Source organism: Dermochelys coriacea, chromosome 24 (assembly GCF_009764565.3).
Source record: "Dermochelys coriacea isolate rDerCor1 chromosome 24, rDerCor1.pri.v4, whole genome shotgun sequence".
NCBI lineage: Eukaryota > Metazoa > Chordata > Testudines > Dermochelyidae > Dermochelys > Dermochelys coriacea.
The window spans coordinates 5,457,782-5,483,482 of record NC_050091.1 but is presented as its reverse complement, the minus strand read 5'-3'; the positions used below and the strand labels follow the sequence as shown (position 1 = coordinate 5,483,482).

General features: G+C 50.6%; 1 protein-coding gene across 1 annotated transcript in view; it reads left to right on the top strand.

The window, feature by feature from the left end:
- The window catches only part of ITGA10 (integrin subunit alpha 10), a 72,098-nt gene that overhangs the window by 793 nt on the left and 45,604 nt on the right, over nucleotides 1-25,701 (top strand). Inside the window, 3 exon segments of the mRNA XM_043502077.1 lie at nucleotides 8,720-8,888; nucleotides 10,514-10,753; nucleotides 24,816-24,927. Coding sequence (XP_043358012.1) covers nucleotides 10,702-10,753; nucleotides 24,816-24,927 — 164 coding nt within the window. The 5' untranslated portion in view covers nucleotides 8,720-8,888; nucleotides 10,514-10,701.

Genomic DNA, 25,701 nt, shown 5'->3' with positions numbered 1-25,701 from the left:
AAAACTTTAGAGTCTACAAGTCCACTCAGTCCTACTTCTTGCTCAGCCATTCGCTAAGAGAAACAAGTTTGTTTACCTTTACGGGAGGTAATGCTGCCCACTTCTTATTTACAATGTCACCTGCAAGTGAGAATAGATGTTTGCATGGCATTTTTGTAGCTGGCATTGCAAGGTATTTAAATGCCAGATATGCTAAACTTTCGTATGCCCCTTTATGCTTTGGCTACCATTCCAGAGGACGTGCTTCCATGCTGACAACGCTTGTTTTAAAAAAAAAAAAAAAAAAAAAAAAAAAAATTAAAAAGTGTTAATTAAATTTGTGACTGAACTCCATGGGGGAGAATTGTATGTCTCTTGCTCTGTGTTTTGCCCACATTCTGCCATATATTTCATGTTATAGCAGTCTCGGATGATGACCCAGCACATGTTGTTCATTTGAAGAACACTTTCACTGCAGATTTGACAAAACACAAAGAAGGTACCAATGTGAGATTTCTAAAGATAGCTACAGCACTCGACCCAAGATTTAAGAATCTGAAGTGCCATCCAAAATCTGATCGGGATGGGGTGTGAAGCATGCTTTCAGAAATCTTAAAAGAGGAACATTCTGATACAGAAACTACAGAACCCAAACCACAAAAAAAGAAAACCAACCTTCTGCCAGTGGCATCTGACTCAGATGATGAAAATGAACATGCATCGGTCCTCTCTGCTTTGGATTGTTATCGAGCAGAACCAGTCATCAGCATGGTCGCATGTCCTATGGAACGGTGGTTGAAGATGAAGGGACATATGAATCTTTAGCCTGTAAATATCTTGTGACGTCGGCTACAACAGTGCCATGCAAATGCCTGTTCTCACTTTCAGGTAACATTGTAAACAAGAAGTGAGCAGCATTATCTCCTGCAAATGTAAACAAACTGGCTGAACAAGAAGTAGGACTGAGTGGACTTGTAGGTTCTAAAGTTTGACATTGTTTTATTTTTGAATGCAGTTATTTTTTGTACATAATTCTGCTTTTGTAAGTTCAACTTTCATGATAAAGAGATTGCACTACAGTGCTTGTATGAGTGCTTGAATTGAAAAATACTATTTTATTTTTACAGTGCAAATATTTAATCAAAATATGAATTGAGCACTGTACACTTCGTATTCTGTGTTGTAATTGAAATCAATATATTTGAAAATGTGGAAAACATCCAAAAACAATTATATAAATAGTATGCTATTTGTTTGCCAGAGCAATTAATCGCGATTAATTTTTTTAATCGCTTGTCAGCCCTAGTTTATGTAATGTATTTATGCTGTACCTTTAACCACAAGGGCCCATTAGAGATGACCAGTTTCATTTCAGCCCTCTGAGTCGACGCCATGAGACTAATCTGCCCTGCCCCTTTGGGGATCTTTGCCATGGGGCTGAGTGGTCTCCTGTGAGCTTCGCCGCCTTTGCATCGTGACTCATGGAAAGCAGAGGGGTTCTCTTAGCGCAAGGGAGGGCAAACTTTTTGGGCCGAGAGCTGCATCTGGGGGAGGAAAGTGTATGCAGGGTTGGGGTGTGGGAGGGAGTGGGGGTGTGGGAGGGGTGCAGTGTGTAGAAATGGGCTCAAGGCAAGGAATTGGGACAGAGGAGGGATGCGGAGTGTATGAGGGGGCTCAGGGCAGGGGGTTGGGGTGCAGGAGGGAGCTCAGGGCAGGGGGCTGGGGTGCAGGAGGGGCACGGGTTGTGGCAGGGGGCTCAGGGCAGGGGGTTGGGGTGCAGGAGGGGTGTGAGGTGCGGCAGTGGGCTCAGGGGAGGGAGTTGGGGGGGTGGCAGGGGGCTCAGGGTAGGGGGTTGGGGTGCAGGAGGGACGTGGAGTGTGGCAGAGGGCTCAGGGCAGGATGGGCGTGGTTTGTGGCGGTGGCTCAGGGCGGGTTGGGTGCAAGAGGAGTGTGGGGTGCAGCGGGGGCTCAGGACAGGGGTTGGGGTGCATGGGGGTGCATGGTGCAGGCAGGGGGCTCGGGGTGCAGGAGGGGTTCTGGCTCTGGCCCGGCACCACTTACCTAAAGTGGCTCTGGGGTGGCAGCTCCATGCCTGCCCGCCCTGGCCCCATGCCATGCCGCTCCGGGAAGCAGCCGGCACCATGTCCCTGCACAGCACCTGGGGGGGGCGCCACAGGGCTCCACGCGCTGCTCTTGCCACGCCTCCAGGTACCTCCCCCGAAGCTCCCATTGATCATGGTTACCTGTTCCTGGCCAATGGGAGCTGCGGGGGCAGTGCCTGGAGGCAAGGATAATGCACAGATCCCTCTGTGCCCCCCATCCCCTCCCCCCCAGGATGTGGTGCCCGCCACTTTGGAGAGCGGTGCAGGGCCTGCACTGCCACGGGGGGGGCAGTCCCGTGGGCCAGCTCCAAAGCCCTTAGGGGCTGTAGTTTGCCCACCGCTGCCTTAGTGTGATCCATTTCTGGGGTCTCCACTGGCCTGCATTACTAAGCTCCTGAGACGATAGGCCAGGCCTGCTGAAATGTGGGGCAGGGGGCCCAGCCGAATGGGGCTACTGGCAGTTCTTGTCGGGGTTGCCCATGCACTTAGCATTCGCTGGGAATATAGCCGGGAAGTCCGTTCTGATCCTGTGGTGGAAGCGGGGGTATCTCTTCCAAGTTACACTCAGACATCTGAAATCGAGGTTCTATTCCCCCCCCCATTGACTTCATTAGGGATTGGCCTCCCTACAAGAAGGGCCCTGTCTCACCAGGGGCAGTCCTGTACAGGTGAGGGGTGGGGATGAAGACATGGATGGAGGGGGCGTATATAGGGGGATGCAGGAGACTGGACCAGGTGACCTCTCCAGGTCCCTTCCAGTCCTACGATAGGAGCCTGTGCACATGCATGGGGTACGTGTTAAATTGGAGCGGGAAGCCCAACTCCAGAGTTCTGCTTGTGGGTCTGATCCTCTCTGGGTGCTTCTGTTTCCCCATTTTTACAGATTTGTTTGCGGGGTGCTGGGGGGGGGGAACGAAATAACTACTTGTGAGAACAAATATATATAAGGTGCTAGTATTTCGAACCAGCTGTCCCTGAATTCAGACTGGCTCTGACTTCAAATACTTTCTCCCCTGCATAAATGCACCTTCTTTAAAATGAAGTCATTGTGGGATTTTGTTTTTTCAATGTAAAGGTCTTAAAAGGATGACAGGGCTCTGAGCATGGCTCCCACAGGAGCCTTTGAGAAGTGACGTACAGCATGTTGCTGACTTTTTATATTTAATAAAAGAGTGGTGTCTTTTTCCTAGCATGGCTGCACAGTGGTTTTTAGCTGGGACACTTTCAAACGGCCTTAAGTAAGCTGGAGGCAAAGTGGTGGGGGGTGTGTGTGTGTGTGTGTGTGTGTGTGTGTGTGTGAGAGAGAGAGAGAGAGAGAGAGAGAGAGATGCACGTGTGCACACACACCGGTGGTGATACAAGCCTTGTGCACTTGTTTGGGGGAGATGCGTGACATAGAGGGCCCTGTCTCACCAGGGGCAGTGCTGTACAGGTGAGGGGTGGGGATGAAGACATGGATGGAGGGGGGCATATATAGGCGGATGCAGGAGACTGGACCAGGTGACCTCTCCAGGTCCCTTCCAGTCCTATGATAGGAGCCTGTGTGCACATGCATGGGGCACGTGTTAATCCGTTGTCTATGCAACGCTGCAGGCGAATGTGGGGATGGGAGAAATTCCCTCTCAGCCTGCATAGGTCATGCAGGGGCGGTAGCGCTAAATAAAGGTTCAGTGTAACAGCATCAGAGTGGCGAGAGTTTGCCAGCAGAGCCAGGCGGGCAGTACCCTGCGCTTAGTGGTTTTCGGGGAGGTTGGAACCGAAGAGGAAGTTGGCGCCACGTGGGATGTGGTGGAGAGGGGGAGCCGGAAGGGGCGTGGGAGCCCTCAAAGCACCAGCCTGTCTGTCCCCCTGTGTGTGCGTGCGTGCGTGCTGCTGGAACAGGCTGGTTCAGTGCTGGGTTTGCAGGGAGTGGGTGAGCTGCCTTGTCTGGCGAGGGATACTGTTTACCCAGGTGTCTGTCCCAAGCAGGATGATGGCTTGGCTGGGAAAAAACCTCCTTCACACGGAAAATAACCCCCAGCCCTCCTGGGGAGGAGCAGTAGCTGCTACCGCAGGCTCCAGTCTGCCACTAGTGGGCAACATCGCCCCACTCCCCTGCACCAAGCCGCAGTGGGCTAAAAGCCAAGCAGGGCTGGGAACGGAGAAGGGGGGAACATAACTCTGGCAGGAAGGGTTGGAATGGACTGGAGGGGAGCGAAGTGCGGGGCACAGCCCATAAGGGGCAGCCAGAATCCAGGCCTCCCTGGAACGAAGGGCGCAGAATCTCCTTCCAGCTGCAATGCTGCTGTTCTCTTGCAGAAAGTCGTCCTTCTCCCCCACGCCTTTGTATACATATGTGATCCCCTGTGCTACCACTTTACTGTCTCCATAGGGTCCTCTTCTGCCCCCCCACCCCAAACAGGGAAATCCTCCCCTGCTCCAATAGGAAGAGAGGAAACAGCCACCCTGGAACAATCCCAACGGCTCATTTGCAGTCCAGATTGTCTTCTCATGGAGACGCTTGCACCTGTCTGTGACTCCAGGGAGTAAACCCCAGCCCAGTGCTGGGTGGGGGAGGTAGAAGGGGGTGTCAAGCCAGGTCTCAGCAGGTGCACTTTAAGCTCTGATTTATAAAGCTGCTGCTCTTAGATTAAGATTGATTTCCCCCACACACACACACACCCCCACACACAGACAACTTCACTTTTTCCCCAAAGCACTTAAATACTGCTTGAGCCCATGTGCATCTGCCAGCGGGCCCAGGGTTTGGGAAAATTCTTGGCAATGCACTTGCTGGTACAAGACTAGCCCATGGCAAGAGGGCATTTCCTCCCTTTCCCTCCCTCCCCCCGATCTGCTGCTTGGTTTATGCAGGAGGCTGGGTGGATATAATTTTCCCTCTTGTATCTTTTCTCCCTCCTCTGTCCCCTGCGAGTAAGGCCCAGGCCTGTCGAGTTTGAGGCTCTGGCTGACGTTCCGGGGCTGCGTTTGTCAAGTGACTCTTCAGTGATCTCTGATTTCTGACGGCGCTCGTCTCTACTCCAGCACAGCTGCCTGCAGGCGAGTGTAGTCGTGCGCTCTCGGGGTTCTCAGCGGAGAGAGTTGGGATTTTTGAAGGGGCTTGAGCACTAGGCGCCCCTATTTTACTGAACATCAGTGGGATCCGGCACCGAATGCACTCTTGCCCTCTACCCTGAATGCCTATTTAATGGCAGATGACGGCTGACTTGGATCCTGAAGGGAGCCATTGTACACAGCTGGACAGGGTGACAACCCGAGCGCTTTTGGCAGAGGGTGCTGCATGCGGCCCTGCCCCCCTGCAGCTCCCTCTCACTGCCTGTAGCAGGACAGGCCCGCTGTAGGTGGAAATGGTGCTGCTGGTTAAACTCAGGCTGCAGTATCTGGTGTGGCCAGCAGGTGGCACACCCAAACCCCCCTCTTCTGCAGATAGGGAGTAGGTTGATTTTGAGGGCAGCTAAGAAACTGAATCTAAACTTTTAATCTTGCTTGTGGGGGGATCTGCTCCCATGAGGAGGCCCTGGGGCAGGGGGCGGCAGCGGCAGGGCCAGGATGTGATCGGCGTGACCGATCAGTGCAAACGCCCATCGCTGAACTCCTTCCTCTCATTCCAAATGGCATGACGCAGGCTCCGCCTCTCTCTCCGCTGCACCCCTGGGCCCCCCCTTATCACACAGGGCTGCTGTAGAAGGCCACAGACTCTTTTACACGGCAACATGCCTCTGCTGAAATGCAGGTAGCTCTGGGGTGGAGACTAACTAGGATATAGCACGCTGCACAGTTGTGCCACAGAGGAGAAATCTGCGGGTGTGAGGGGGACACTCTCCACCTGTATTCTTAGGCAAAGTGCCCTGTGGGATCTCTGCTGTCCACGCAGCACAGCCAAAGCCTTGCCTTTTTAAGATTGGTGGCTGCTGTTTTGTGTATATTGTCATAGCAAATAGGACACCAGCGTGCTAGGTGCTGTACAAACAGAAGAAAACGATGGTCCCTGCCCAAAGACATTCCAAGCTAATCAAATTGGCTTGGTGTTTTGGCAGGGGCAGGGTGGGGCCGGCTCTCATCATCCAGTTGATAAGTGGCGGCATCGGTCTGGTTTCCCCAGGTCTGTCCCAGGATCTGGGGTACAGTATGATTCTGGGGCTGTCTCTGCTTGAGGGGTACTGAAAGGAGTACGGTGCCCCATAGAGGAAATCCTCAGAGACAGGCACTGCCTGCAAACCCCAGTGCTTGAGGCCATTAAATAGCAACCTGTGTTTCCACTACTTGGCACCAAGTCAGTAGCCCAGACGCCTCCTGACGCTTGCTCAGTGTCCTGCCTGGCCCTGCACTTGGGTGGCCAGTGCTGGTAGCAGCCCAGGAGGGAGGATCCCAGGGCTGCTGGTTTTGATTCCCCGTTGGAGAAGAGGCACTCTCTAGTCCCACCCTTTAAAGCTACCGTGGTCCTGAACTGACCTTACCGCGCCAGGAGTTGCAGCAGGCGTCAGGCTGCGTGTGCCTTCCCCTAACACCGGCCGGGCTTCATCCAGGGGCCGGACCACATGTGGCTGTTGGAGTGGGGATACCTGGGTCTAGCCCCAGCTCTGGGAGGGCAGTGGGGTCAAGTGGGTTGGAAGGGAAGGGAAGGGAGGTGGCTGGGAGTCAGGACTCCTGGGTTAAGAATATAAGAACAGCCAGACTGAGTCAGACCAAAGGTCCATCCAGCCCAGCATCCTGTCTTCCGACAGTGGCCAATGCCAGGTGCTTCAGAGGGAGTGAACCTAACAGGTAATGATCTAGTGATCTCTCTCCTGCCATCCATCTCCACCCTCTGACAAACAGAGGCTAGGGACACCATTCCTTACCCATCCCGGCTAATAACCATTAATGGACTTAACCTCCGTGAATTTATCCAGTTCTCTTTTAAACCCTGTTATAGTCCTAGCCTTCCCAACCTCCTCAGTCAAGGAGTTCCACAGGTTGACTGTGTGCTGAGGGAAGAAGAACTTCCTTGTATTTGTTTTAAACTTGCTATCCATTAATTTCATTTGGTGGCCCCTAGTTCTTCTATTATGGGAACAAGTAAATAACTTCTCCTTATTCACTTTCTCCACACCACTCACGATTTTATAGACCTCTATCATATCCCCCCTTAGTCTCCTCTTTTCCAAGCTGAAAAGTCCTAGCCTCTTTAATCTCTCCTGATACTGGACCCATTCCAAACCCCTGGTTCTAGCCCCAGCTCGAGGAGGGGTGGGAGATAGAACTCCTGGGTTCTATTCCTGGCTCAGATTCCCTGTATTATCTTAGACAGGTCCCTTCATCTCTGCCCCAGGTTCCCAGCTATTAACTGGAGGTAACAATGCGTGGCTCATGGCGGGTGGTATTACGAGACATTCACTAATGATGTGTGACGCTCTGCTAAAAGGTGCTGTCGAATGTGTGTCCCTCCTGTCCCCAGAGCATTACGGGTAACGCCACCCAGACCTAACTACAGGCCTCCCTGCCAAGAGCAGAGTTTGCTCATTAATTCTTATCCGTCCTCATCTGAAGAGCTCTGAGCGCTCCAGAAAAAGAAGGGTTTGTATTCTCAGCAACCCCCTCCTCGAGGTGGGAAACTGAGGCCCAGCGCAGGGGAAACTGCTCACCCAACAGGTCAATAGCAAAGGTGACAAGGGGACCCAGGAGTCCTGATTTGCATTCCTATACACTAAGCCCCTCCACCATGCCTGTCTCCCTCACTAGTCATTGTCTTGGTGCCCCCAGGGACTTCTATTAGCGTTTATTTGCACTAGACTCTTGCCTCAAGTTAATTGATGGCCTCTTTCAAGGTGACTAATGCTTGTGAAGGCAAGTGTGGACGCTCTGCAGCTTTTGGCCCTACAAGGGCTCTGCCGAGGGTAAAAGGTCTCTAGCATAGACAAACCCTAAGGCCGCATCTACACTAGGGAAAAAGAGCACTTCCAACACATGTTAAAACCCCAGTGAAGAGGAGGGAGTTTGTTATTGTTAACTGGTGTTGGCAGGTCGAGATAAACCCCAGATCCCCCGTAATCTTTACCTCCACCTGCTTGCACATGTGAAAACCTCCAGCCGGCCTTGTCTTCACTAGGGTTTTACCTCGTGTTAGCTCGAGCTCAGAACCCTCCTTTTTTCCAGTAGTAAAGACAAGCTTTTAAGATTTTGACCTGGTTAAAAACATAACAAAAACTTTTTGTCCGGGGCTCATTTACATGTGGAAATTGACCAGAAAAGCTATTCCAGAACCGTTCCTCCTGGGGACACTCTGTTCCAGAATAAATCGCACTGTTCAGGAAGGATTAGTGCATTTCCAAAACAGAGTAATCCAGGAATCAAGTCACTCTTTATTGTGTAATAGAGGGTCCAGGCTGGCATTATACAGGACGAGCCATTCCAGTCAGGCTCCCTGTAGGGGGACAGGAATGCCCGTGTTGAGCTGTGTTTTAAAAGCTGGAAGGGGTGGGATGAAACCTCTGTAGCCTGATGCTGCTTGATGATCAGTTGATCATCCCCGGCCCCCGCACATGTGCGCCTGTGTCAGCCCTCATTCAGGGCTTGGGGAGCTGTCATGTGCTTTTTCTGTAGCTATTTTCCATCCAGACCTTTTAATTTCTTACCACCAAAGAATTTCCATCTCCAAGGCAACCCAATAGCAAGGATTTCCAACAGAGAGATGCGGCCACTGTACCAGACCCTGGGTGAATGGCCAAGACGGGGATCAGAACCAGGCTGAGGCTTTGCAGAATTGGAGCCGAGAGCGGTCCGGCATCCCTGGCCATTATGGGAACTTAAATATCAAGACACCAGGAGGTACGTTTAAAGCCCCAACTGCAATTCTCTTAAAGGTGAAGAGGGGAGAGAGGGACTGGGTTAAATACGAGGCCTCTTGCTTTGAGAAGTCTCAACCCTGGCTGGGCCACGGTGTCTGTAAATCTCTGTCCAGGGTGTTGGTGTCCCTGTCCCCCTGATAGACCTGTTAGTACTCCTAACTTGAGGGCTCAGTCCTATAGTTCAAGCTATAGCAGCAGCTGCTCTTAGCTCTAGAAGTCCGTGGTTCAATCCTGGGTTGTGACCAAGGTAGTAGCCACCACTCTTCCAGTTGTGGCCACCCCTACAGCCACACTCGGGAGCAAAGGGGTTACAAGTGCCATGGGTCAATGAGGTGCCAGGGCCTCTGTTCTTAGCCAGTCTGCATCACCGGGGTGCATACCGGAGTGCCTGTCTCTCCTGCTCTGGACAGAGGACTTTAAGTTCTAGTTAGAAGGGTTGGAAAACTATTGCCCACGTCCTGCGCTTTTGTGTCTGATCTGGCTTGCGATCCCAAGAGTCCCCAGCTAGCTATGGGTATTGGGGCCTGATCCAGAATCCTTGATGGAAATCAATGGAAAGTGACTCAAAAGAATCAGGTCCTGGAAATGTGACGCTCATGTCAAAGGTGACACTGCAGCACCCCCTGCTGGCTGAGGGTTAGACCAGCACTGGCTCACCCCTCCGAGCCAGCAGTGCCTAGCTAGCAATTATGAAATGTTATGTGCTCTGGCTGGCTGGCTGCTCCCTCCATCATTGCGATTCCTCTTGGTACATTCTCTGTTGAATCGCAGACACTGTGTGCAAGTGAGGTTAAGTGGAAAACGGGAGCGGGGGCAGGGGGGGAGCTGAACAGGGGCTGAATTCATGGTCCCTGTCACTTCCAGCCCTGCCTTGGCTGGGGGCAAAGTCGCTAAGGGATAGAGGTGTGGAAATATGGGACATTTCTTTAGAATGCACCCCACACACAATACAGACGCCTACAAACCATAAGGATACTAATGGGTGGGGCAGGGGGACTTCAGTGTTGTTTTGAAATGGTTCAAGACACAAACCTTTGAAAGAAGCGTGGAAGAAAGGGTTAACAAGCGTGCCAAAAGAGCAGCAATATTTATTCCACCTTTTTCTTTAGGGTGTGCAAAGATGCAAGAATGGATTAGGTTAAAAAAACCAAACACCACTGCTAGGTGTTTGCACTTTTCTGCACACTCAGTCCTGGTCCTGAGGGCAAAAATACAGGAATGGACTAATAAGAAGTCCCATATGTTTGGAAGAGTGTACAAAAAAGTGCAAATGTACAGGAGTATTTGACTCATCCATTCCTGTATTTTTGCACGTGTGTGTGTGGGGAGGGGAATCCAGGGCAGGGTCTGGGGGAGTATCTTTGCATGCTTTCCACGCGTACTTTGTGCAAACACTCAGAACAGGCTTAGTAAAAAGAGTGCCTCAAAAGCTGAGCTACAAAATCTCGCTTTCCCCGACTTGCTCCCTGCATCTGTTGCCTGGGTGGTTTCTAGTTGGCTATTTCCCGCCCCCCCTCAACCCCCCCCCGCTCCTTCATTGTTTCTGCTATTTTGGATTTTTTAAAAAAAAATAAGAAAATCCCTCCCCCTGCCATTTATTTTTAGCAGCCAATTGAAATGTCTGGGAGATGAAGGAGGAAAAACTCTGAGTGGCAGCGTGTAATAAAGCAGCCGAAGACAGAGTAACCTTTGAGGCAGAGGGAGTGAGCGGCGCTCACATATGCTCGCACCATGCCCAGTTTGGCTCTCCGCGCTCCCGGAACAAACGCTCCGGCCGGACTCTAACTGGTGCTATGGAACCGTACGGCCGTCTCTGTGTCCTCTGCATTCTGCTGCTGCTTAGAGGTAAAAAATTAATTTCTTTATATAAAAAGGGAGGAAAAACAAACCCCAGCAGGACTGTGAAATCCAGGACTGAATTGAGTCTTACTTCACCAGGAGAGATTTTCCAAGTCACCAGTAGGCATCCAGTGGCCAGCCTAACTGACCACCTAATGCCCATTGTGTCTTTGGCGGTTTTCCCTTCTAATCAGTGCCCACTGGGGCAGGTGAAATTAACCTGTAGAGCCCTCGTCTTGTGCCCTGGCTAGCCTGGGATGTCACAGCTGCCCAGACTGTGGGCTTTGAGGCGTTAACAGTGGGTTGGAATGCAAACGTTGCTGTAGTTTTTCTGGTGCGTTGCTGCCGGGCTGGAGGAGAGTGCCGGGTTTTTGTGGGTAAGGGATAACGTGGCTCTCCGAGTGCCATGGGAGACTCGCTCGGGCTCCAGGCTCATGGGTGTGCACGTGATACTTCAAATGCAGAAGCCATGGAGTGGGAGAGAGAGAATCTGCCTCGTTGGGTGGACAACCTGGAGGAATGGGAAATTGGTGCCTGGTGGGTGATTCGTGTCGTCTGTAGACCGTTGATTGCTGGTCTGTGTAAACCCGCCGAGCAAACGTGCCACAGCTCTAGTGCATCTGCTTCCAATGAACCCCTGGCTGACACAAAGCAGAAAGAGAGTCCTGGATGGTCCCTCTGCATTCTCAGCTGGGGGGATCGTCAGGGAGTGAGACCTGCCCCGGCCCTTCCCATATTGCTAAGTGTATGTGGATGCCTGGTTAGATCCATGGCACGGGGGGGGCAAGTATGGGAAATGGGGGGTCCAGGTGAGATGGAAAACATGGAATACTTGCTCTAGAATGAAGCTTTGCTGTAGATAATGGTCTTGTTAGGGGGATGTTGACACCCGCCTCTCTTCTAGAAAACTTCTCACCCTTGCACTTTCTGGTGTCACTTCACAGCAGATAGCACTGGTGGCAGAGTAGGATAGATGGCTCCAGGGGTCAAGTACCTTGCCTGACTCTGCTTAGAGCAGGTCCACACACCAGCTGGTGGCTAACACACCACTGTCCTATCAACACTGGTGGTAGAAAGCCCTCTGGGGAGGGGACCATCTTGCTCTGGGTTTGTACAGCGCCTAGCACAACTGGGTCCAAAAACCAATTGGTGACACGGGTGGAGGGGGCTACTGCAGTGTAAAAAGAACTACACTGGTGCCTTTACTTCTCCCAAAGCGCTCGTGTGCTCAGGGCCTGAGAAGGACCAGGGCTCGGTGTCTGTACATGGGTGCAGGGACGGCACTTAGGAATCTGCAGCGTCGTACCCGGGTTTTGTAAAGTCACCTCAACTCCATGCCTCTGACTGGCAGCAGCGGAATCGTTCCGACGTCGCGTCCGGCGTGCCACACCCAGAGCTGAACCCAGGGCGCGGTGCACAACGAGTTGGGGTAGGTCTACTTGTACAACTTACCCCCCCGCTCCCGAGCAAGGACGGGGCTGGAGCCGATCTGTGCCTGGGTGAGAGCCTGCACCCCTGGATTCTGGGGGCGGGTGAGCAAGGATGCTGGGTTCTTTGTCTTATAGTTGCAGCCAGACACTCAGCTGGGATGCGGATTCCGTCGCACTGGGTGCAAATCCATAGACAGTCTCTGACCCCCGGAAACGTACAGTCTAGAAAGGTCAGGGGGAAGAGGCTGGGATTCCCCCACTCCTATAGAAGAGGAAAACTGAGGTCCAGACATGGAGCGAGCTGCCCCACATCACACAGGGACTCGGTGGCAGAAGCAGCTTTCCAGAGCCCCAGCCCCGTGTCTTAACCACAAGGCCAGTCTTGCTCTCCTGGGCTAAGCTTCGATTGCTCTGCTTTCTGGAGGCTGCACATGGTCTCGGGGAGCGGGAGGGTGCCGCCACTGAATTCCCCGGGCGAACGTTTCTGTGCACAGTCAGACCAGGGAGTTGCGGAGGAAAAACATGTCACAGAAACGCTGGCACAGCTGGCTTTGCAATGTGCAGGCCCCATGTGGGCACCATGCAGGCTCTGCCGGGGGCTGCACGCCCAGCGCTGGCTGGAGCCTGCTGTCACTGTGGGTTGGGGAGGGGGCGCGGGAGTGGGGCAGGGAGGAGCATATGGCTAGAGCATGAGGGAGTTGGTGTTTGGCAGAGGGAGTTGGTGTATTTCCATCGTGAGTGAAGTGTCGGGGATTAAAGATCCGGCTCGGAGCTTCATCAGATGCTCTCGGATTCCTGGGTTCAGCTGGAATCAGGCTGAGCCACGTTCCCTCAGAGGCTGCGTCTCCCTCCTAACTGCATCTGAGCGGCAGCACGGGGCTGGGATGTAGGACTCCCGAGTTCTGTCCCGGCTCTGGGTGGGGAGTGGGGCCCAATGGTTACAGCGGGGGGCAGGCGTGGGAGGGGAGACGGCTGGGTTCTGCGGTTGGCTCGGGAAGGGAGTGGGGTCTAAGTAGTTGGAGCTGATGGGAAGCGGGACTCCTGGAGTCTTTTCCCAGCTCTTCCACTGACTCGCCGTGTGACCCTTGCTGAGTCATTTCCTCCCCTGTCCGGGACAGCGATGCCCACCTTGCGAGCAGGCTGGGGGAAGTGCTTTGAGGGCCTTCGCTGCTGTACATGGGTACCGTGCTCATCACCACGAACGGGGTGGGGGGAGCTCTGGTCCCCTGGGTGCTGGCCCAGGCAGTGGCGAGGGAGGGTAGGCAACCCAAGGGCACTCGGTGGCATCCTTCAGCTACTACCTGCTGCCGGAGCATCCTGCTCAGCATAAGGCCCAGGAGCTGGGGTGGGGAAGCACCATGGTGGGGCCAGGCATGCTGGGACGTATGATTCAGGGCTCTTGTCCCAATGTCCATCTGAGAGATGCTGCCTAGGTGAAGTGATGAGGTTCCTTATCCCCTTGGGCTGAGGACAGAAGATTCTCCCTACGGGCAGTTCCCCCAGCAGCCTGCCCTGCAGTTCTGGACTCCTCCTGTTTTTTTTCATGGCCTGGTGAAATGGGGCAAGTTGCTCGCTTCTGCAGCTGGCCTCTCTGTGCCCCTGTGGGAGGGGAAGGGGGCCTGGCTGGTGGCTGTCAGTGAAGCCCTGAGGGGCTGCGGGTCAGTGGGTGCAGGGCTGGCACGTAGCCCACTAGCATTGGAGGATGATCTGTTGTGAGCTGTTTGTCCCCCCCATCTGCGGCCAGGCTCTACCTTGGGGAATCGGACAGGGCAAGTGGAACAGGGAAAGGGGTAGCAACTTGTCCAACATGCCACCCAACTGCAGAGCCCAATTTGGGATTGGAACCCAGGAGTCCGGGCTCCTTGCTCTAACCACTGGATAAACTCTTACTCAAGCAGCTATCCCAGAAGCTCCCAACCCGGCCATCCTCCCATTCTGCCACTGATAGCTGCTCTTCAAATGTGCCTCCAGGACCCTTTGCATCAGTTCCATCTGAGACAGAGGTGCTGGAATGAACTGATAACTTCAGGAAGCAATGAGTCCCGGGCCCGGATGGTCTCTGTCCCAGAGTACAGAAGGAGTTCAAGTGTGCAGTGGCTGACCTGCTGGCGAGAAATACGCCATATTTTAAAAACAGCTGCTATACTGGAGGTTTAGCAAATGTTTTACCTTTATCAGAAGGAGATTCTAGGGGAGATCCAGGGACTTACAGACCAGTAATCTAAACATCTGTAGCTAGGAAATTGGTTGGAACAGTTACATAGAATAAAGCCTGGAAGAGCACGAGATGATCAGGTCAGCACTCAAAGAAAAACTGTGTGTCTCTAATCTGCTAGACTTTTTTAAAAGTCACAATCAAGTGGATAAAGGAGAACAGAGTGGCATAACTCCAAAGACCTTTGACAAGAAGTTACTCAAGAAACTAAGTCGTCATGGGATAAGAGGGGAAGTTTTGTCATGGATCAAAAACTGGCTGGAAAACAAGAAACAGATTAGGAATAAATGGCGAATTGTAATCATGGCAAAAAGTTAACAAGGTAGCATCTTATGGCTCCATTTGAGGTCCAGCATTAAATATATTGGCTGATCTGGAAAAGAAGGGGTCAAACACGAGGAAGAAAATCTTGCAGATGACAAAGTTTATTAAGGAGACAAGGAGGGGGGGGGTAATATCTTTTATTGGACTAACTTCTGTGGGTGAAAGAGACAAGCCTTTTGAGCTACACAGAACTCTTCTTCAGATCTGCAAAACCTCTCTTATTAAGAAACTGGAAAGATTGGGATCGTTACCTTAAAAAGGAGATGGATAAGTGGGGGCATAAGTCTATCAATTAACAAATCAAAGTTCCTGAGCTAGCTTCGCTAGACTGTTCTTCCTGTCTTGTAGAACGAATGGACATTCACTGGAAATGAAAGGTAGCAAATTCAAACCCATAAAGGGTGTGATTAGACTGTGGAACTCATTGCCACAGGGTGCTGTCAAGGATAAGAACTTCACAAGATTAAAAAAGGGATTGGACACTTATATGGATAACAAGAATAATTGCTGTGACTGATGCTAACTCATGTTTGGAAGGGATTTTGAATCACATGCTTCTGGGCTTCAGCCCATCTCTTACTGAGTCAGATTAGACCACATCTGCCTTCTGTGGGGTTCTCACACCTTCCTCTGAAGCAGCTGCTGATTGTCAGCGACAGGCCACTGGAGCAGATGGACCTTGGGTCTGATCCAGTCTGCCAGCTCCTGTGGTCTTGGAGCAATTCCCAAGAGAGACTGCAGGAATCTGCACAGTGTTTTAGCAAGGGAGAGCAGAGGGGAGGAATAGGAGAGCAGCTTGCCCTGCCTCTGGGCTTCTTGGGGCTCCCCACCAAGCTGTAGTAGCTCTTGAGACCAGGTGATGCTGGCCCTTTTTTTGGAAAGTCCTGGTCCTTTTAGGCCAGCCTGGGCCCCAGAGCCTGGTTGGACTGCGGGGAGCTCCAGACAGATCCCAAACTTAGCAATTCCAGAGGAGCTTGGAGGTTTGAACCCTCCTCTCCCAAATTCAAAAGCTGGAGACTGGACCCAAATGCTGTTCCCGACACTCGGGAGCTTTCCATGCAGCCAGACTGACCACCTCTCTCATCCCCTTCGCAGGGTATTTCTGCACTGAAGTCAGGGGGTACATGGGCCCCCGCTAGCTTTAATCAGGCTAGCTAAGGTGCCCATAGCAATGACGTTGTGGTGGCAGCATGGGCCAGACAGACTGGCTGGATCCCAGGGTGATCACTCACACGGCTGGCCTGTGCTAAAAACACGGCTTCCCTGCTAGCAGTACCGGAGCTAGCTAGATCAGCGCTAGCTCAGGTATGACTACTCAAGCCACGACTCTGCAGTCAGCTGTAGCCTCGAAGCACCGGGACATCTTCATTGCTCTGAGCTGGGCAGGAGCTGGGCAGACTGAGCACAGTGAAAACCAGCTGGAAAATGCCCTGGTTTTGTATGGAAAAGTGGAAGAAACTTTTATTTTACTTTCTTTCTTTAATCAGAATTTCCCCAGGAACAACTTGATGTTTTGTTGATTGTTTTTTTAGTTTGGAGGAAAAAGCAAAAGCAGAAGCTGAAACGTTTGGGAGGTGACGTTGGAAAATCAAAACTCAGTCAAACGTTTCAGTGGCTTTTTATAAAATGTTGATGAAAAACAGCTTTTCATTAAAATTACATCTGGATTTCTTTGCGGGGGAGAGTGAGAGAAATGTCCCACCAGCTCCTCTCATCTCTGAGCAGCAGGTTGGCCTTCTCTCCCATTCCCCCCCGGCAAGCGATGGCATAGATCACTGCACATCTGGAACTGCTTTGACTCGTCCCATCCTGCCCTCCCCATCCCACTCCAGGGGATTGGCAGGCATTCGCTGTGGTGGCTGAGAAATTCCCAGAGGATATTTTTTCTCAAAGAGGGAAATATTTTGGCAAATCAGGGAGATTTTCTTGGGCTTCTCTACAGCTCGAAGCTTGCCACTTGCTCACATCATAGCCAGCTTATAATTTAAATTTGTTAGTCTCTAAAGTGCCACAAGTACTCATTTTCTTGTTGCAGATGTAAGTATCTCTCTTTTATAGAGACTTAGATTTAGACTCTCCTATGTCTAGAAGAAGCCTGTTTTCCCCACCGCTGTCTGTCCAGAGTGAGAGATGTAACTCTGCCGTGAGATGTCTCCATGATTGCAGCATCCTTTTCTTACAATAGGTCGTTCTTTGTCCTCTGCACCTTTTCTTCCCTCCAGGTGGAATCCAATCTATGACGTACCTTGAGCTTGTGCTTATAGAGGGGGAAACTGAGGCAAAAGAAGGGCAGTCTTGCTGAATTTGGTGTTTCTGAAAGCCGCAGCTTCTGGAGTCATGTGATTAAGTGAAAATCACAGCTTGCTTTCTTTCTTTTTTAAAATGTTTCTGGCCCTCATGCTTGCAAAGAAAAGTCTGACCCAAGTTTGGTCATAAAGGCTCACAAATCTCATGGTAGACCGCAACCCCAAGCATTCAAAAATCCTGAGTCAGGCCCCCAAAAAATCATGACTGACTTAAAAAAAAAAATCCTGTTTTTAAAAAAAAAAAAAAAAAAAAAAAAAAAAAATCTAATTGTGTCTTCTGGTTTCTGAGAACGAGGTCACATTTCTGAGTTTTTCTTTATAACTTACTAGAAACATACCTTTTTAATAAGATTCTCACATGATTCCAGTAGCTGGAGCTTTTGGGGAAAACATACTAATATCTTGGAACTTTGTGATAAAACAGCAATGTTTGGCAACGTTCCAAGTAAAGAAGCTTAACTTGGGTTTGAATTGTGGCTGGGTCATTACACCTATTGAATCTATTTCCTTAAGTTTAAGTATCCTTGCACCTTCTTGTCAACTGTCTAAATGGGCTATCCTGATTATCATTACAAAAGTTTTTTTCTCCTGCTGATAATAACTCATCTTAAGTAATTAGCCTCTCACAGTTTGTATGGTAACTTCCAACTTATCTCTATGTGTGTACATACATACATACTTACTATATGTTCCATTCTATGCATCCGATGAAGTGGGCTGTAGCCCACGAAAGCTTATGCACAAACTTAATTTAGTAGTTTAAAAACCGTAAGGTTTTTATGCCATCTGATGATTTTGGGGGATTTTGGAACACTTGTGGCTGACAATACTGTACTTAACACATAGTTGGAGGGTCTCTTCCATCCAGGAGAGTAGTGTGGAGTTCCTCTTTTGTTTACATGTATAATTGGTTCCAGGCTAGTCCATTTAATTTACATATAAACTCCCCTTCCTTGTTGTGAGTGTGTGTATGGAGGAGGGGAGCCTGAGTAGAGGAGGGAAGGAAGAAGTGGCATTCTTGCTAAGCTCTGCCCGTGATGCCAAGCTCCACCCACAGTGTCTGAATAGATGTCATGCTTTTGCTTAAATAATTGGCAGGGAAATAGTTAACAAGGAGATTTAACCAGAAGAGATACTATTTGGCACCATTGCAGTAGCATTTTCCACTCATAACTCTCAAAATGCTTTGCAAGAATAGGTATCTACATCTTGTAGGTGGGGAAACTGAGGCACAGAAAGGAAGGAATTTGGCCAAAGTATCCCTGGGAGTCGGTGACAGAGCTGGGACTAAAACCCAGGTCTAACTTTAGAATGGGCATCGCTAGGTTTCAGGGTGAACACTATGTGGAGACAGATCAGGGCAGTTCACATGTCCCCTGAGAAGTACCGGAGACTAAGACAGCCCCGCTGCAGGATGCTACTTCTAAGACACTTAGGCTGACAATCCTTGGGGTTGGGCGGCCACATTCCCTGTTGCTCTGCACCATGGCCAGTTACATCCCACTGACATTTTGGAAAAAAAAATAATTTAAAATTCATACCAAAAATGACTGAAAAGTCCAGACAAGTTCAATTTGGGACCATCAAAACATCTAATTTGGATAATATTGAAAAACTGTTTAGACATTTTATAATATATTAATATTTTGTACACTATGTATGCCTAATGCATCTAAAATTAATATTTTAAATATCATTTTACTAAATAAAATGAATCCAAGCTAAATGTTTCAACCTTTCCCATTAACAAATTGAGTTGAAATCAACAGGTCAACGTGAAACATTTAGGTTTCTGTGAAACTGCATTTTTCAATGGAAAACTATTCTGCCTAATTTTATAGTTGGTGCTACTTGATACCTTTCAACAGGGACTGGACGGCTCTTTCTGAGACCCTATTTACGTTGAGGGTGGCGTGTAGGGTACATACGTTGCATGGTCCTCTAGCATGGGCATAGATGACAGTGTAGTCACTGAGGCTCTGCTTAGGTAAGCAAAGACATGCCAGAACCTTAGGGTCTGTACCATACACGGCTCTCTACACACCTTAACAGCACCTCTCACATGTAGTGCCCACTGCTGGAGCCTTTTCCTGCCTCAGGGAGCTGCTGGAGTTTTTTCCCACTGCCTCCCCCTGTACTAAAGACTTTCACTGCTGCGTGTAGCTACACATGCAGGTAACATATAGATAAGACTGATAACATCATTTTCTTACTTAAACTGGGGAAGTGAGATCATTGCAGCATCTTTAGCTGGACGCAGAAACTTTGAACATTAGATATCCTGGTGTATTGTGATAATAATGCAAATCTTCAGACCTACATAAAAACCCCATTGGCAGATTAAATAACTTTTCTGGCAACTGGCAAATATGTAAAAAAAACCCAGCCAGGCTGATCAAATACCAGCCAGGCGCGAACCCTACTCCACCCACAGACTATTTAGGTTGCGACAGACCATAAACATTTACAAATGGGTCCTGAGCCCAAAAAAGGTTGAGAACCACTGCTCAGTGCAAGGCTCCCCAGGTGAGTTTCCCTGGCCTGTCTTATGCAGGAGGTCAGACCAGACGATCACAACGCTGCCTTCTGGCTCTAAATGTATGACATTTTTAAAGACAGCAATAACATATGAGGTTAACTGGCAGGTTCGGGCTGGGACAAACAAGGCTCTTGGCTCTGAGCCGGTGCAATTCTCAAAATATTTTAAGACAACGAGAATTTTTTCTCTCTCTAATTTGAGTTTCCTAAAATACCCGTGTGGGCTAATTTCCGAAGCTGGCCTCTCGGTGCTGCTGGTAATTAGTTAGCCAGCCATGCAAGGAATTTGCAGCGTGTGCTTGTGATCCATACTGGGGCGAAGGTGCTCTATTTTCAAACTACACCCTGCGTAATTGCTAGTCTGTTTTCTTCTTGAGGTTTGCTGTGAATCTGGGGCACGGTCAGCTCCCGAGACAGAGGAGTCACTGTGCAAGGGGCACAGCCTCCGCCCTCTCCTTACACATCCTCAGAGAGGCAGGAAATACACTGCCCCATTCTGCCCTGCCAAGCTGGAGCCTGTTGCTGGGAGGTTGTTATGATCTCAGCTTGGAAACTATAATTTCAGGACAACTCCTCCAGTCTGGATCCTCACTGACACCCATGCACAAAATGCATCAGACGCTCTTAATGCTGGCCTATCATGGGCTTGATTTATAGCTCCTCCAAGGTCCTTTTGACCCTGCCCTGACAGTGTAAAGCAGCCTTAAAAACAAGTGTCAATTACAGTTAATTCCCACCCACCTTGGGAGGTCCCCAACATTGCCAGGGCCTGTGTGCATGTGGAAATCAGGCCCCCTATATTTCAAAATAATGCGCAGGTTTCTCAGAGGAATGAATGGGAAAGCGGTGAACATTTTTCACAGACCCCTGCTGCTTTCACTGCCTGTTTTAGCCCTTGGGCTGGTGCAATAAATTCAGTCACTTTCACCTGATGTTTCGTTTCCTCGTCCTTGTGGATTCGGTTTTTAAGGTACTTCTCTGAAATGGTCTAGTCGTGCTGTGGACTAAAGGACTTCTGGGTTCGAGGCCCCAGTTCTGGGAGGCGGGGGGAACATGAGCTATGGGATCAGAGAAAGAGGCCATGAGTTGTGATTCTGTACGTGCTCTGGGCGAATTTCTTCCCTTCACCGTGCAGCTGCAGGAAGGCAGGACTGATTCTTCCCTACGCGAGCGTGAGGGTTAATGGTGATCCGTATAGTGCTTTGGGACTGGGATGTGATGCAAAGTAGCACTGAGATCAGCAGGCACAGGGAGGAGCCTCAAGATTATGAGATGTTTTTAAGGAGATGGGACTAAATTATCACTTTGGGATAAGCCCAGCTCACTAAGGCTCACCCCGTTTCTAAAACCTGCCACAGGCTGCTTGGGACATTAAAAGAACCAGAACATCCATCTTGCAAGGAGTCTGGCAGCACAGCACCTCCTAGCGCCAACTTGGGAACAGCGTTTGCTTCTTGGACCAGACAAGAGACAGTACTGGGGTGTTGTAAGAGCTGTTTGGGAACCCGAATTTCTGTTCCCTGAGAAATTCTGACACGTGGAAATGTGATTCTTGTTCCCAATGAAATGAAAATCCAAAACGTTCCACGAAACGAAAATTCTGACATTTGGATTTGGGACCCTTCGAATGTTTTGCTTCAGGAGCGCGGCCACTTTTTGCTTTGACGTTTGTTCTCCATTAACAGGAAAGATAAAATCTGAAATACATTTTAAACATGAACAGAAATCAAAACCTTTCAGCTGGTTAGCATCATTTTCGATTGATTCTTGATTTTTTCCCATTGCAAAATTTCCTCGAAATGAACGTGTTCCCAGGAAATATTTCGGTTTTGCCAAAGCCGCTTTTTGCAATGGGAAACGGCTGCATCTGTATTTTTGTTGACCAGGTCTAGCTTGAACAGTAGAAAGGGGATTGCACTGGACACAGACAGACACCCTGCTGTTGTTCTCTCTGGGTATGTCTACACTGTAGCAGGTAGCATGCCTCCCAGCTACTTAGGCAGGTAGCCGCTCAAGATATTGCGGCACAAGGGGCACCGTGGGCTAGCCGCCCTGGTATAAGCCCATGTGACCTCCTGGGTCTGCACTCGGGTGGCTAGCCCCTAGTGCGCGAGCTTGAGCAGAGCTCGCGCGCAGCTGCCTACCCCGTCTCGGAGGCAGGCTGCTAGCTCCAGTGCAGACATAGCGTCAGGCCTTCGCAGGCAAAGGGTCTCCGGAGATAGCCACGCTGACTACGCTACTGAATTACCAGCACTGCTCCCAGCGGCCTGTCTCTCTACCTCCAATCCACGCTCGCGCAAGGCTCGACCCGGCTTTGCTGATCCACCCTTCCGCAGTGCGGCTCTGTCTCCGGCTAGCGCTCAGCCCAGAGGTGCAACAGTCTTCAGCTAGGTTTCAGAGTAGCAGCCGTGTTAGTCTGTATTCGCAAAAAGAAAAGGAGTACTTGTGGCACCTTAGAGACTAACAAATTTATTAGAGCATAAGCTTTCGTGAGCTACAGCTCACTTCATCGGATGGTGGGGCTCTGTCTCTGGCCATGAAGAGCCTTTGCCTCTAGACCAAGAGGTCGCAGGTTCACATCCCGCTGCTGGCTACTCCCCCACCCCCAGGGCATTGCATTACAAGTGGGAAAGGAGGTTGGAATTGGGTGGCTGGCTGATGCTCCAGCGAAGGGGAGAGACTACAGCCAACTGGAGAGAGAATACGGCTCAGGGTAGATCTGACCGAGTTGTGGCTTGAAAGGGCCTAGAATTGGAGTCCAGCAGAGAGTGGGCCTGGGCACCAAGCAGTGCTCTCTGCAAGGATAGCCTCCCCTGAGCTGGGAGTAACAGCACGGTCAGTGGTTTCCAGCACTGCTCTCTAAATCCCATTAGCAGTATGTGGGGGAGGAGACTGTCACTGCTGCAGACAGGATCTAAATCTGGTCCTCGTTTAAAGCGTGTGCGTGCCAGACCAATCCACCCCCTCCTGCTCGCGGTCGGAGAGGCTGCTGCTGGGCCCCATGGGAATCGGGTCCCTTTTCCTCTCGTCTTACCCTGCAACGCTGTCACAGGGCCGGAGTTCAGCTCTGGTCTGGTGGGGAAGAGGCCCCGTAGCCCAGGGGTAGGGTCTAGGCCTGGGAGCTGGGAAGGGTGTGGGGGTGACAAAGCCAGGTGAGCGGCAATGCATGGTTGGAAACAATCACTTGAACTCTTAAGACCCATGGCTGGGTTCCAAATAAAATAACTCAGGACTCCAGGGGTTCTAGTGTTGGCTCTGCTACTGGCGTGCTGTATGTCCTGGGGCATCACTCCCCCCGCACTCATTGCGCCTCAGTTTCCCCTCCCACCATTGCCCTGTTGACTGCCCCTTCAGTGCAGAGACTGTCACTCACTGAGTGTGCACTGGGGAGCACTCGTCTCCCTCGGAACCAGTAGGTGCTACTGAAATACAAATCATAATGTGGCTAGGGCACTCAGGCCCCAGCTCCTCTATAAGCTTTGAATAAGTCACTTCCCCCACCCTTCTGTGCCTCAGTTTCCCTATCAGCACCCTAAGGCTAATACTTCCCAGGGGTGGTGCGTAAACACCTGTGTATCTCACTCCTTTGACCCTTTTTCCTAAAAGCTCCAGGTGTAGCTACACTGACCATTAAAGGGCAGCACGGCCCTGCGGGACCAGCAGCCCAAGGTGATTGGAAAGCCCATGGCCCGTGTTACACAGGGGACAGGCTAGATGATCCCAGTTGTCCCTTCTTGCCTTGGAATCTGTGACTCCAGTGGGGAGTCAAAATGCAAGTGCCGGCAGTGAGTTCTAGGGGCAGGCCAGCTAACACAATCCGCCAGATGACGGGGCAATAACGTTTCCTGTGGCCGGGGGGGAATCAGCTGCACAAACTCAACCCGGGCCCGTGTGCTGCTGGCTGCGGTTTGCCTGTCTTCTTTGCGGCCAGTAACCTGAAACAACCCAATCTGGGAAGAGTCTGAAAGTCTCCTAGAGGGCTTGGACTGCCTGGGCGAGTGGGGGTGGGGGGGGTTGTTTTAGCTCCTGGTCGCAGCCTGCACAAATGTTTCCATTCTCCTTGCAGCTCACGATACAGAGACTCACAGATTCCTAGGCCAGCAGAGTCTGTTGTGATCATCCAAGTCTGACCTCCTGCGTACCCGGGCCCTAAAATCTCGCCCCAATTCCTGCATCAAGTGGACCAGATGGATTTGTTGTGAACCATGAAATTTAGAGACGTTAGGGAGCCAACCTTGGGCAAGTTGCTTTGGCCCAGATCCTCAAAGTTATTTAGGCACCTAACTCCCAATGGAGTTACCTTTGAGGGTCTGGGCCTCTCTGCCTTTCTGGGCCTCAGTTTCCCCTCACACATGTTTTTGTTTCACCTACTTAGGCTGCAAGTAATTTGGGAGAGGGACTGTTTTACTACAGCTTGATCTTTGCTGAGAAAAAGATATGTTTTTACCAAGTTAAAATTCTGATGCAGATGGGACCTGGTCTACGTAATTGACTAGTTAACATATGTTAAAACTCCCTCTGTCCTGTCTACACTAGGATTAACACATTGTTTTTCCTCGTATGGCGTGCCTGCCACGATGGGGCTCCGATCAGGGATGCTAAAGTAAAACACTAGTCTGAATTTTCTGGAGTTCGCTTAAATGCATGAAAGATGTACACGGAGGGAGGTTTTTCTGAAAGCATTGGCTTGATTCTGCTCTTACTGGCCCTGTCTTGCAAGGCAAAAAGGGTGACGCATTGATTAAAATCTTAAAAATATGACCCAAGTGTAAGTGATGCAGCGTCATCTTCGGCCACAGAACTGAAAAATCCCCCACAAAATGCGGGTAGTTTCAAACTGAAACTGAATTTTTCCATTTTTTTTCCCCTCGACTAAACAAAAAAAAGAGAGAAAATGTTCCATTTGGGTCGCATGAAACGGTTCCAATGTCAATTTCGAACGACCTTTCAGAACTAAATGTGTCTGAAATTTTTGGTTTTGGTTCTTTTTTTGGCCCAAGCTAGTCACCGAATTGGCCAATAGTTTCAGTGCCGCACAAAATACAGTTTTCAGCTAACTTACTATTTGTGTCATATTTGTAAGCTTTTCTTTGCAGCTGTAACAGCTGGAGATTTGATTTTTGTTTTAAATGAAAGCCGAGATTCTGGAGAATGATTGAGAGTTTTGTCTCTGTCCTCCATCTCTAAGATTTTGCACCTCCCCCAACTTTGGGAGTCTCTGGTTTAGACTAACACTCTGCTCTATGTCTCTTTAGGGCTATGCAGGTCATTCAACATTGATGTGAAAAGACCCCAGATCTTCCAGGGTCCACCGGAGGCTCAGTTCGGTTACAAAGTCCTGCAGCACGAAGCTGGAGGGGAGAAATGGTGAGTGTGGAAAGCATTACACCTGCCACAGCAGTTCCAGGGGGCAACCCTTCGTGCCAGCGTGGAAAGTGAGAATTTTACCAGGGCTTGTGAGATGGTCTGAGGCAAGGCGAGCCAATAGCTACATGTGCATTTCACAGCTGCATTCCTAATTCGAATCCACTTTCGGGCCATAACTGAAAACCAGTTTGACTCCGGTCTGACATAGTTCTGGTTCCCTAGGCAGGGAAGAGCTAATATTATTTATTTGCATTCCAGAAGTGCCTAGGGGCCCCCACCAACATCAGGTCCCTGTTTTGCTCTGTGCTTCTTGTCCATACAGGACTTACAGTCTAAACCAGAGGTCCCCGAACTGTGGGGCACGCACCTCCTAGGGGGGCATAAAGGAACCATCGGGGGGGTCAAGGCCAGCCCCCATGAGGGGGCAGGGAAGGAGTGCCACCCAGCCCCGCCCCCAGCTCTGCTCTGGTCCTGCCCGGAGCTGCATCCCTGGCTCCTGGCCCCAGCCCCACTCCCAGCCTTGGCCTCTGGCCACAGCTCTTTCCTCGATCCCGGTCCCGCTCCCGGCCCCAGACCCACCCCCAGGTGCGTCCCCAGCCTTGGCCCCTTACCCCATCCATGTGTCATCCCCCCTGAGCCCCAGCCCTGTTCCTGATCCCGGCACCAGTGGCAGAGGAGGGCACGGATGGGGTAAGGGGGATGTGACCCTCAAACTTTTGAGGAGCACTGATCTAAACAGATAAGACAGACAAAGGGTGGGAGGGGGAACTGAGG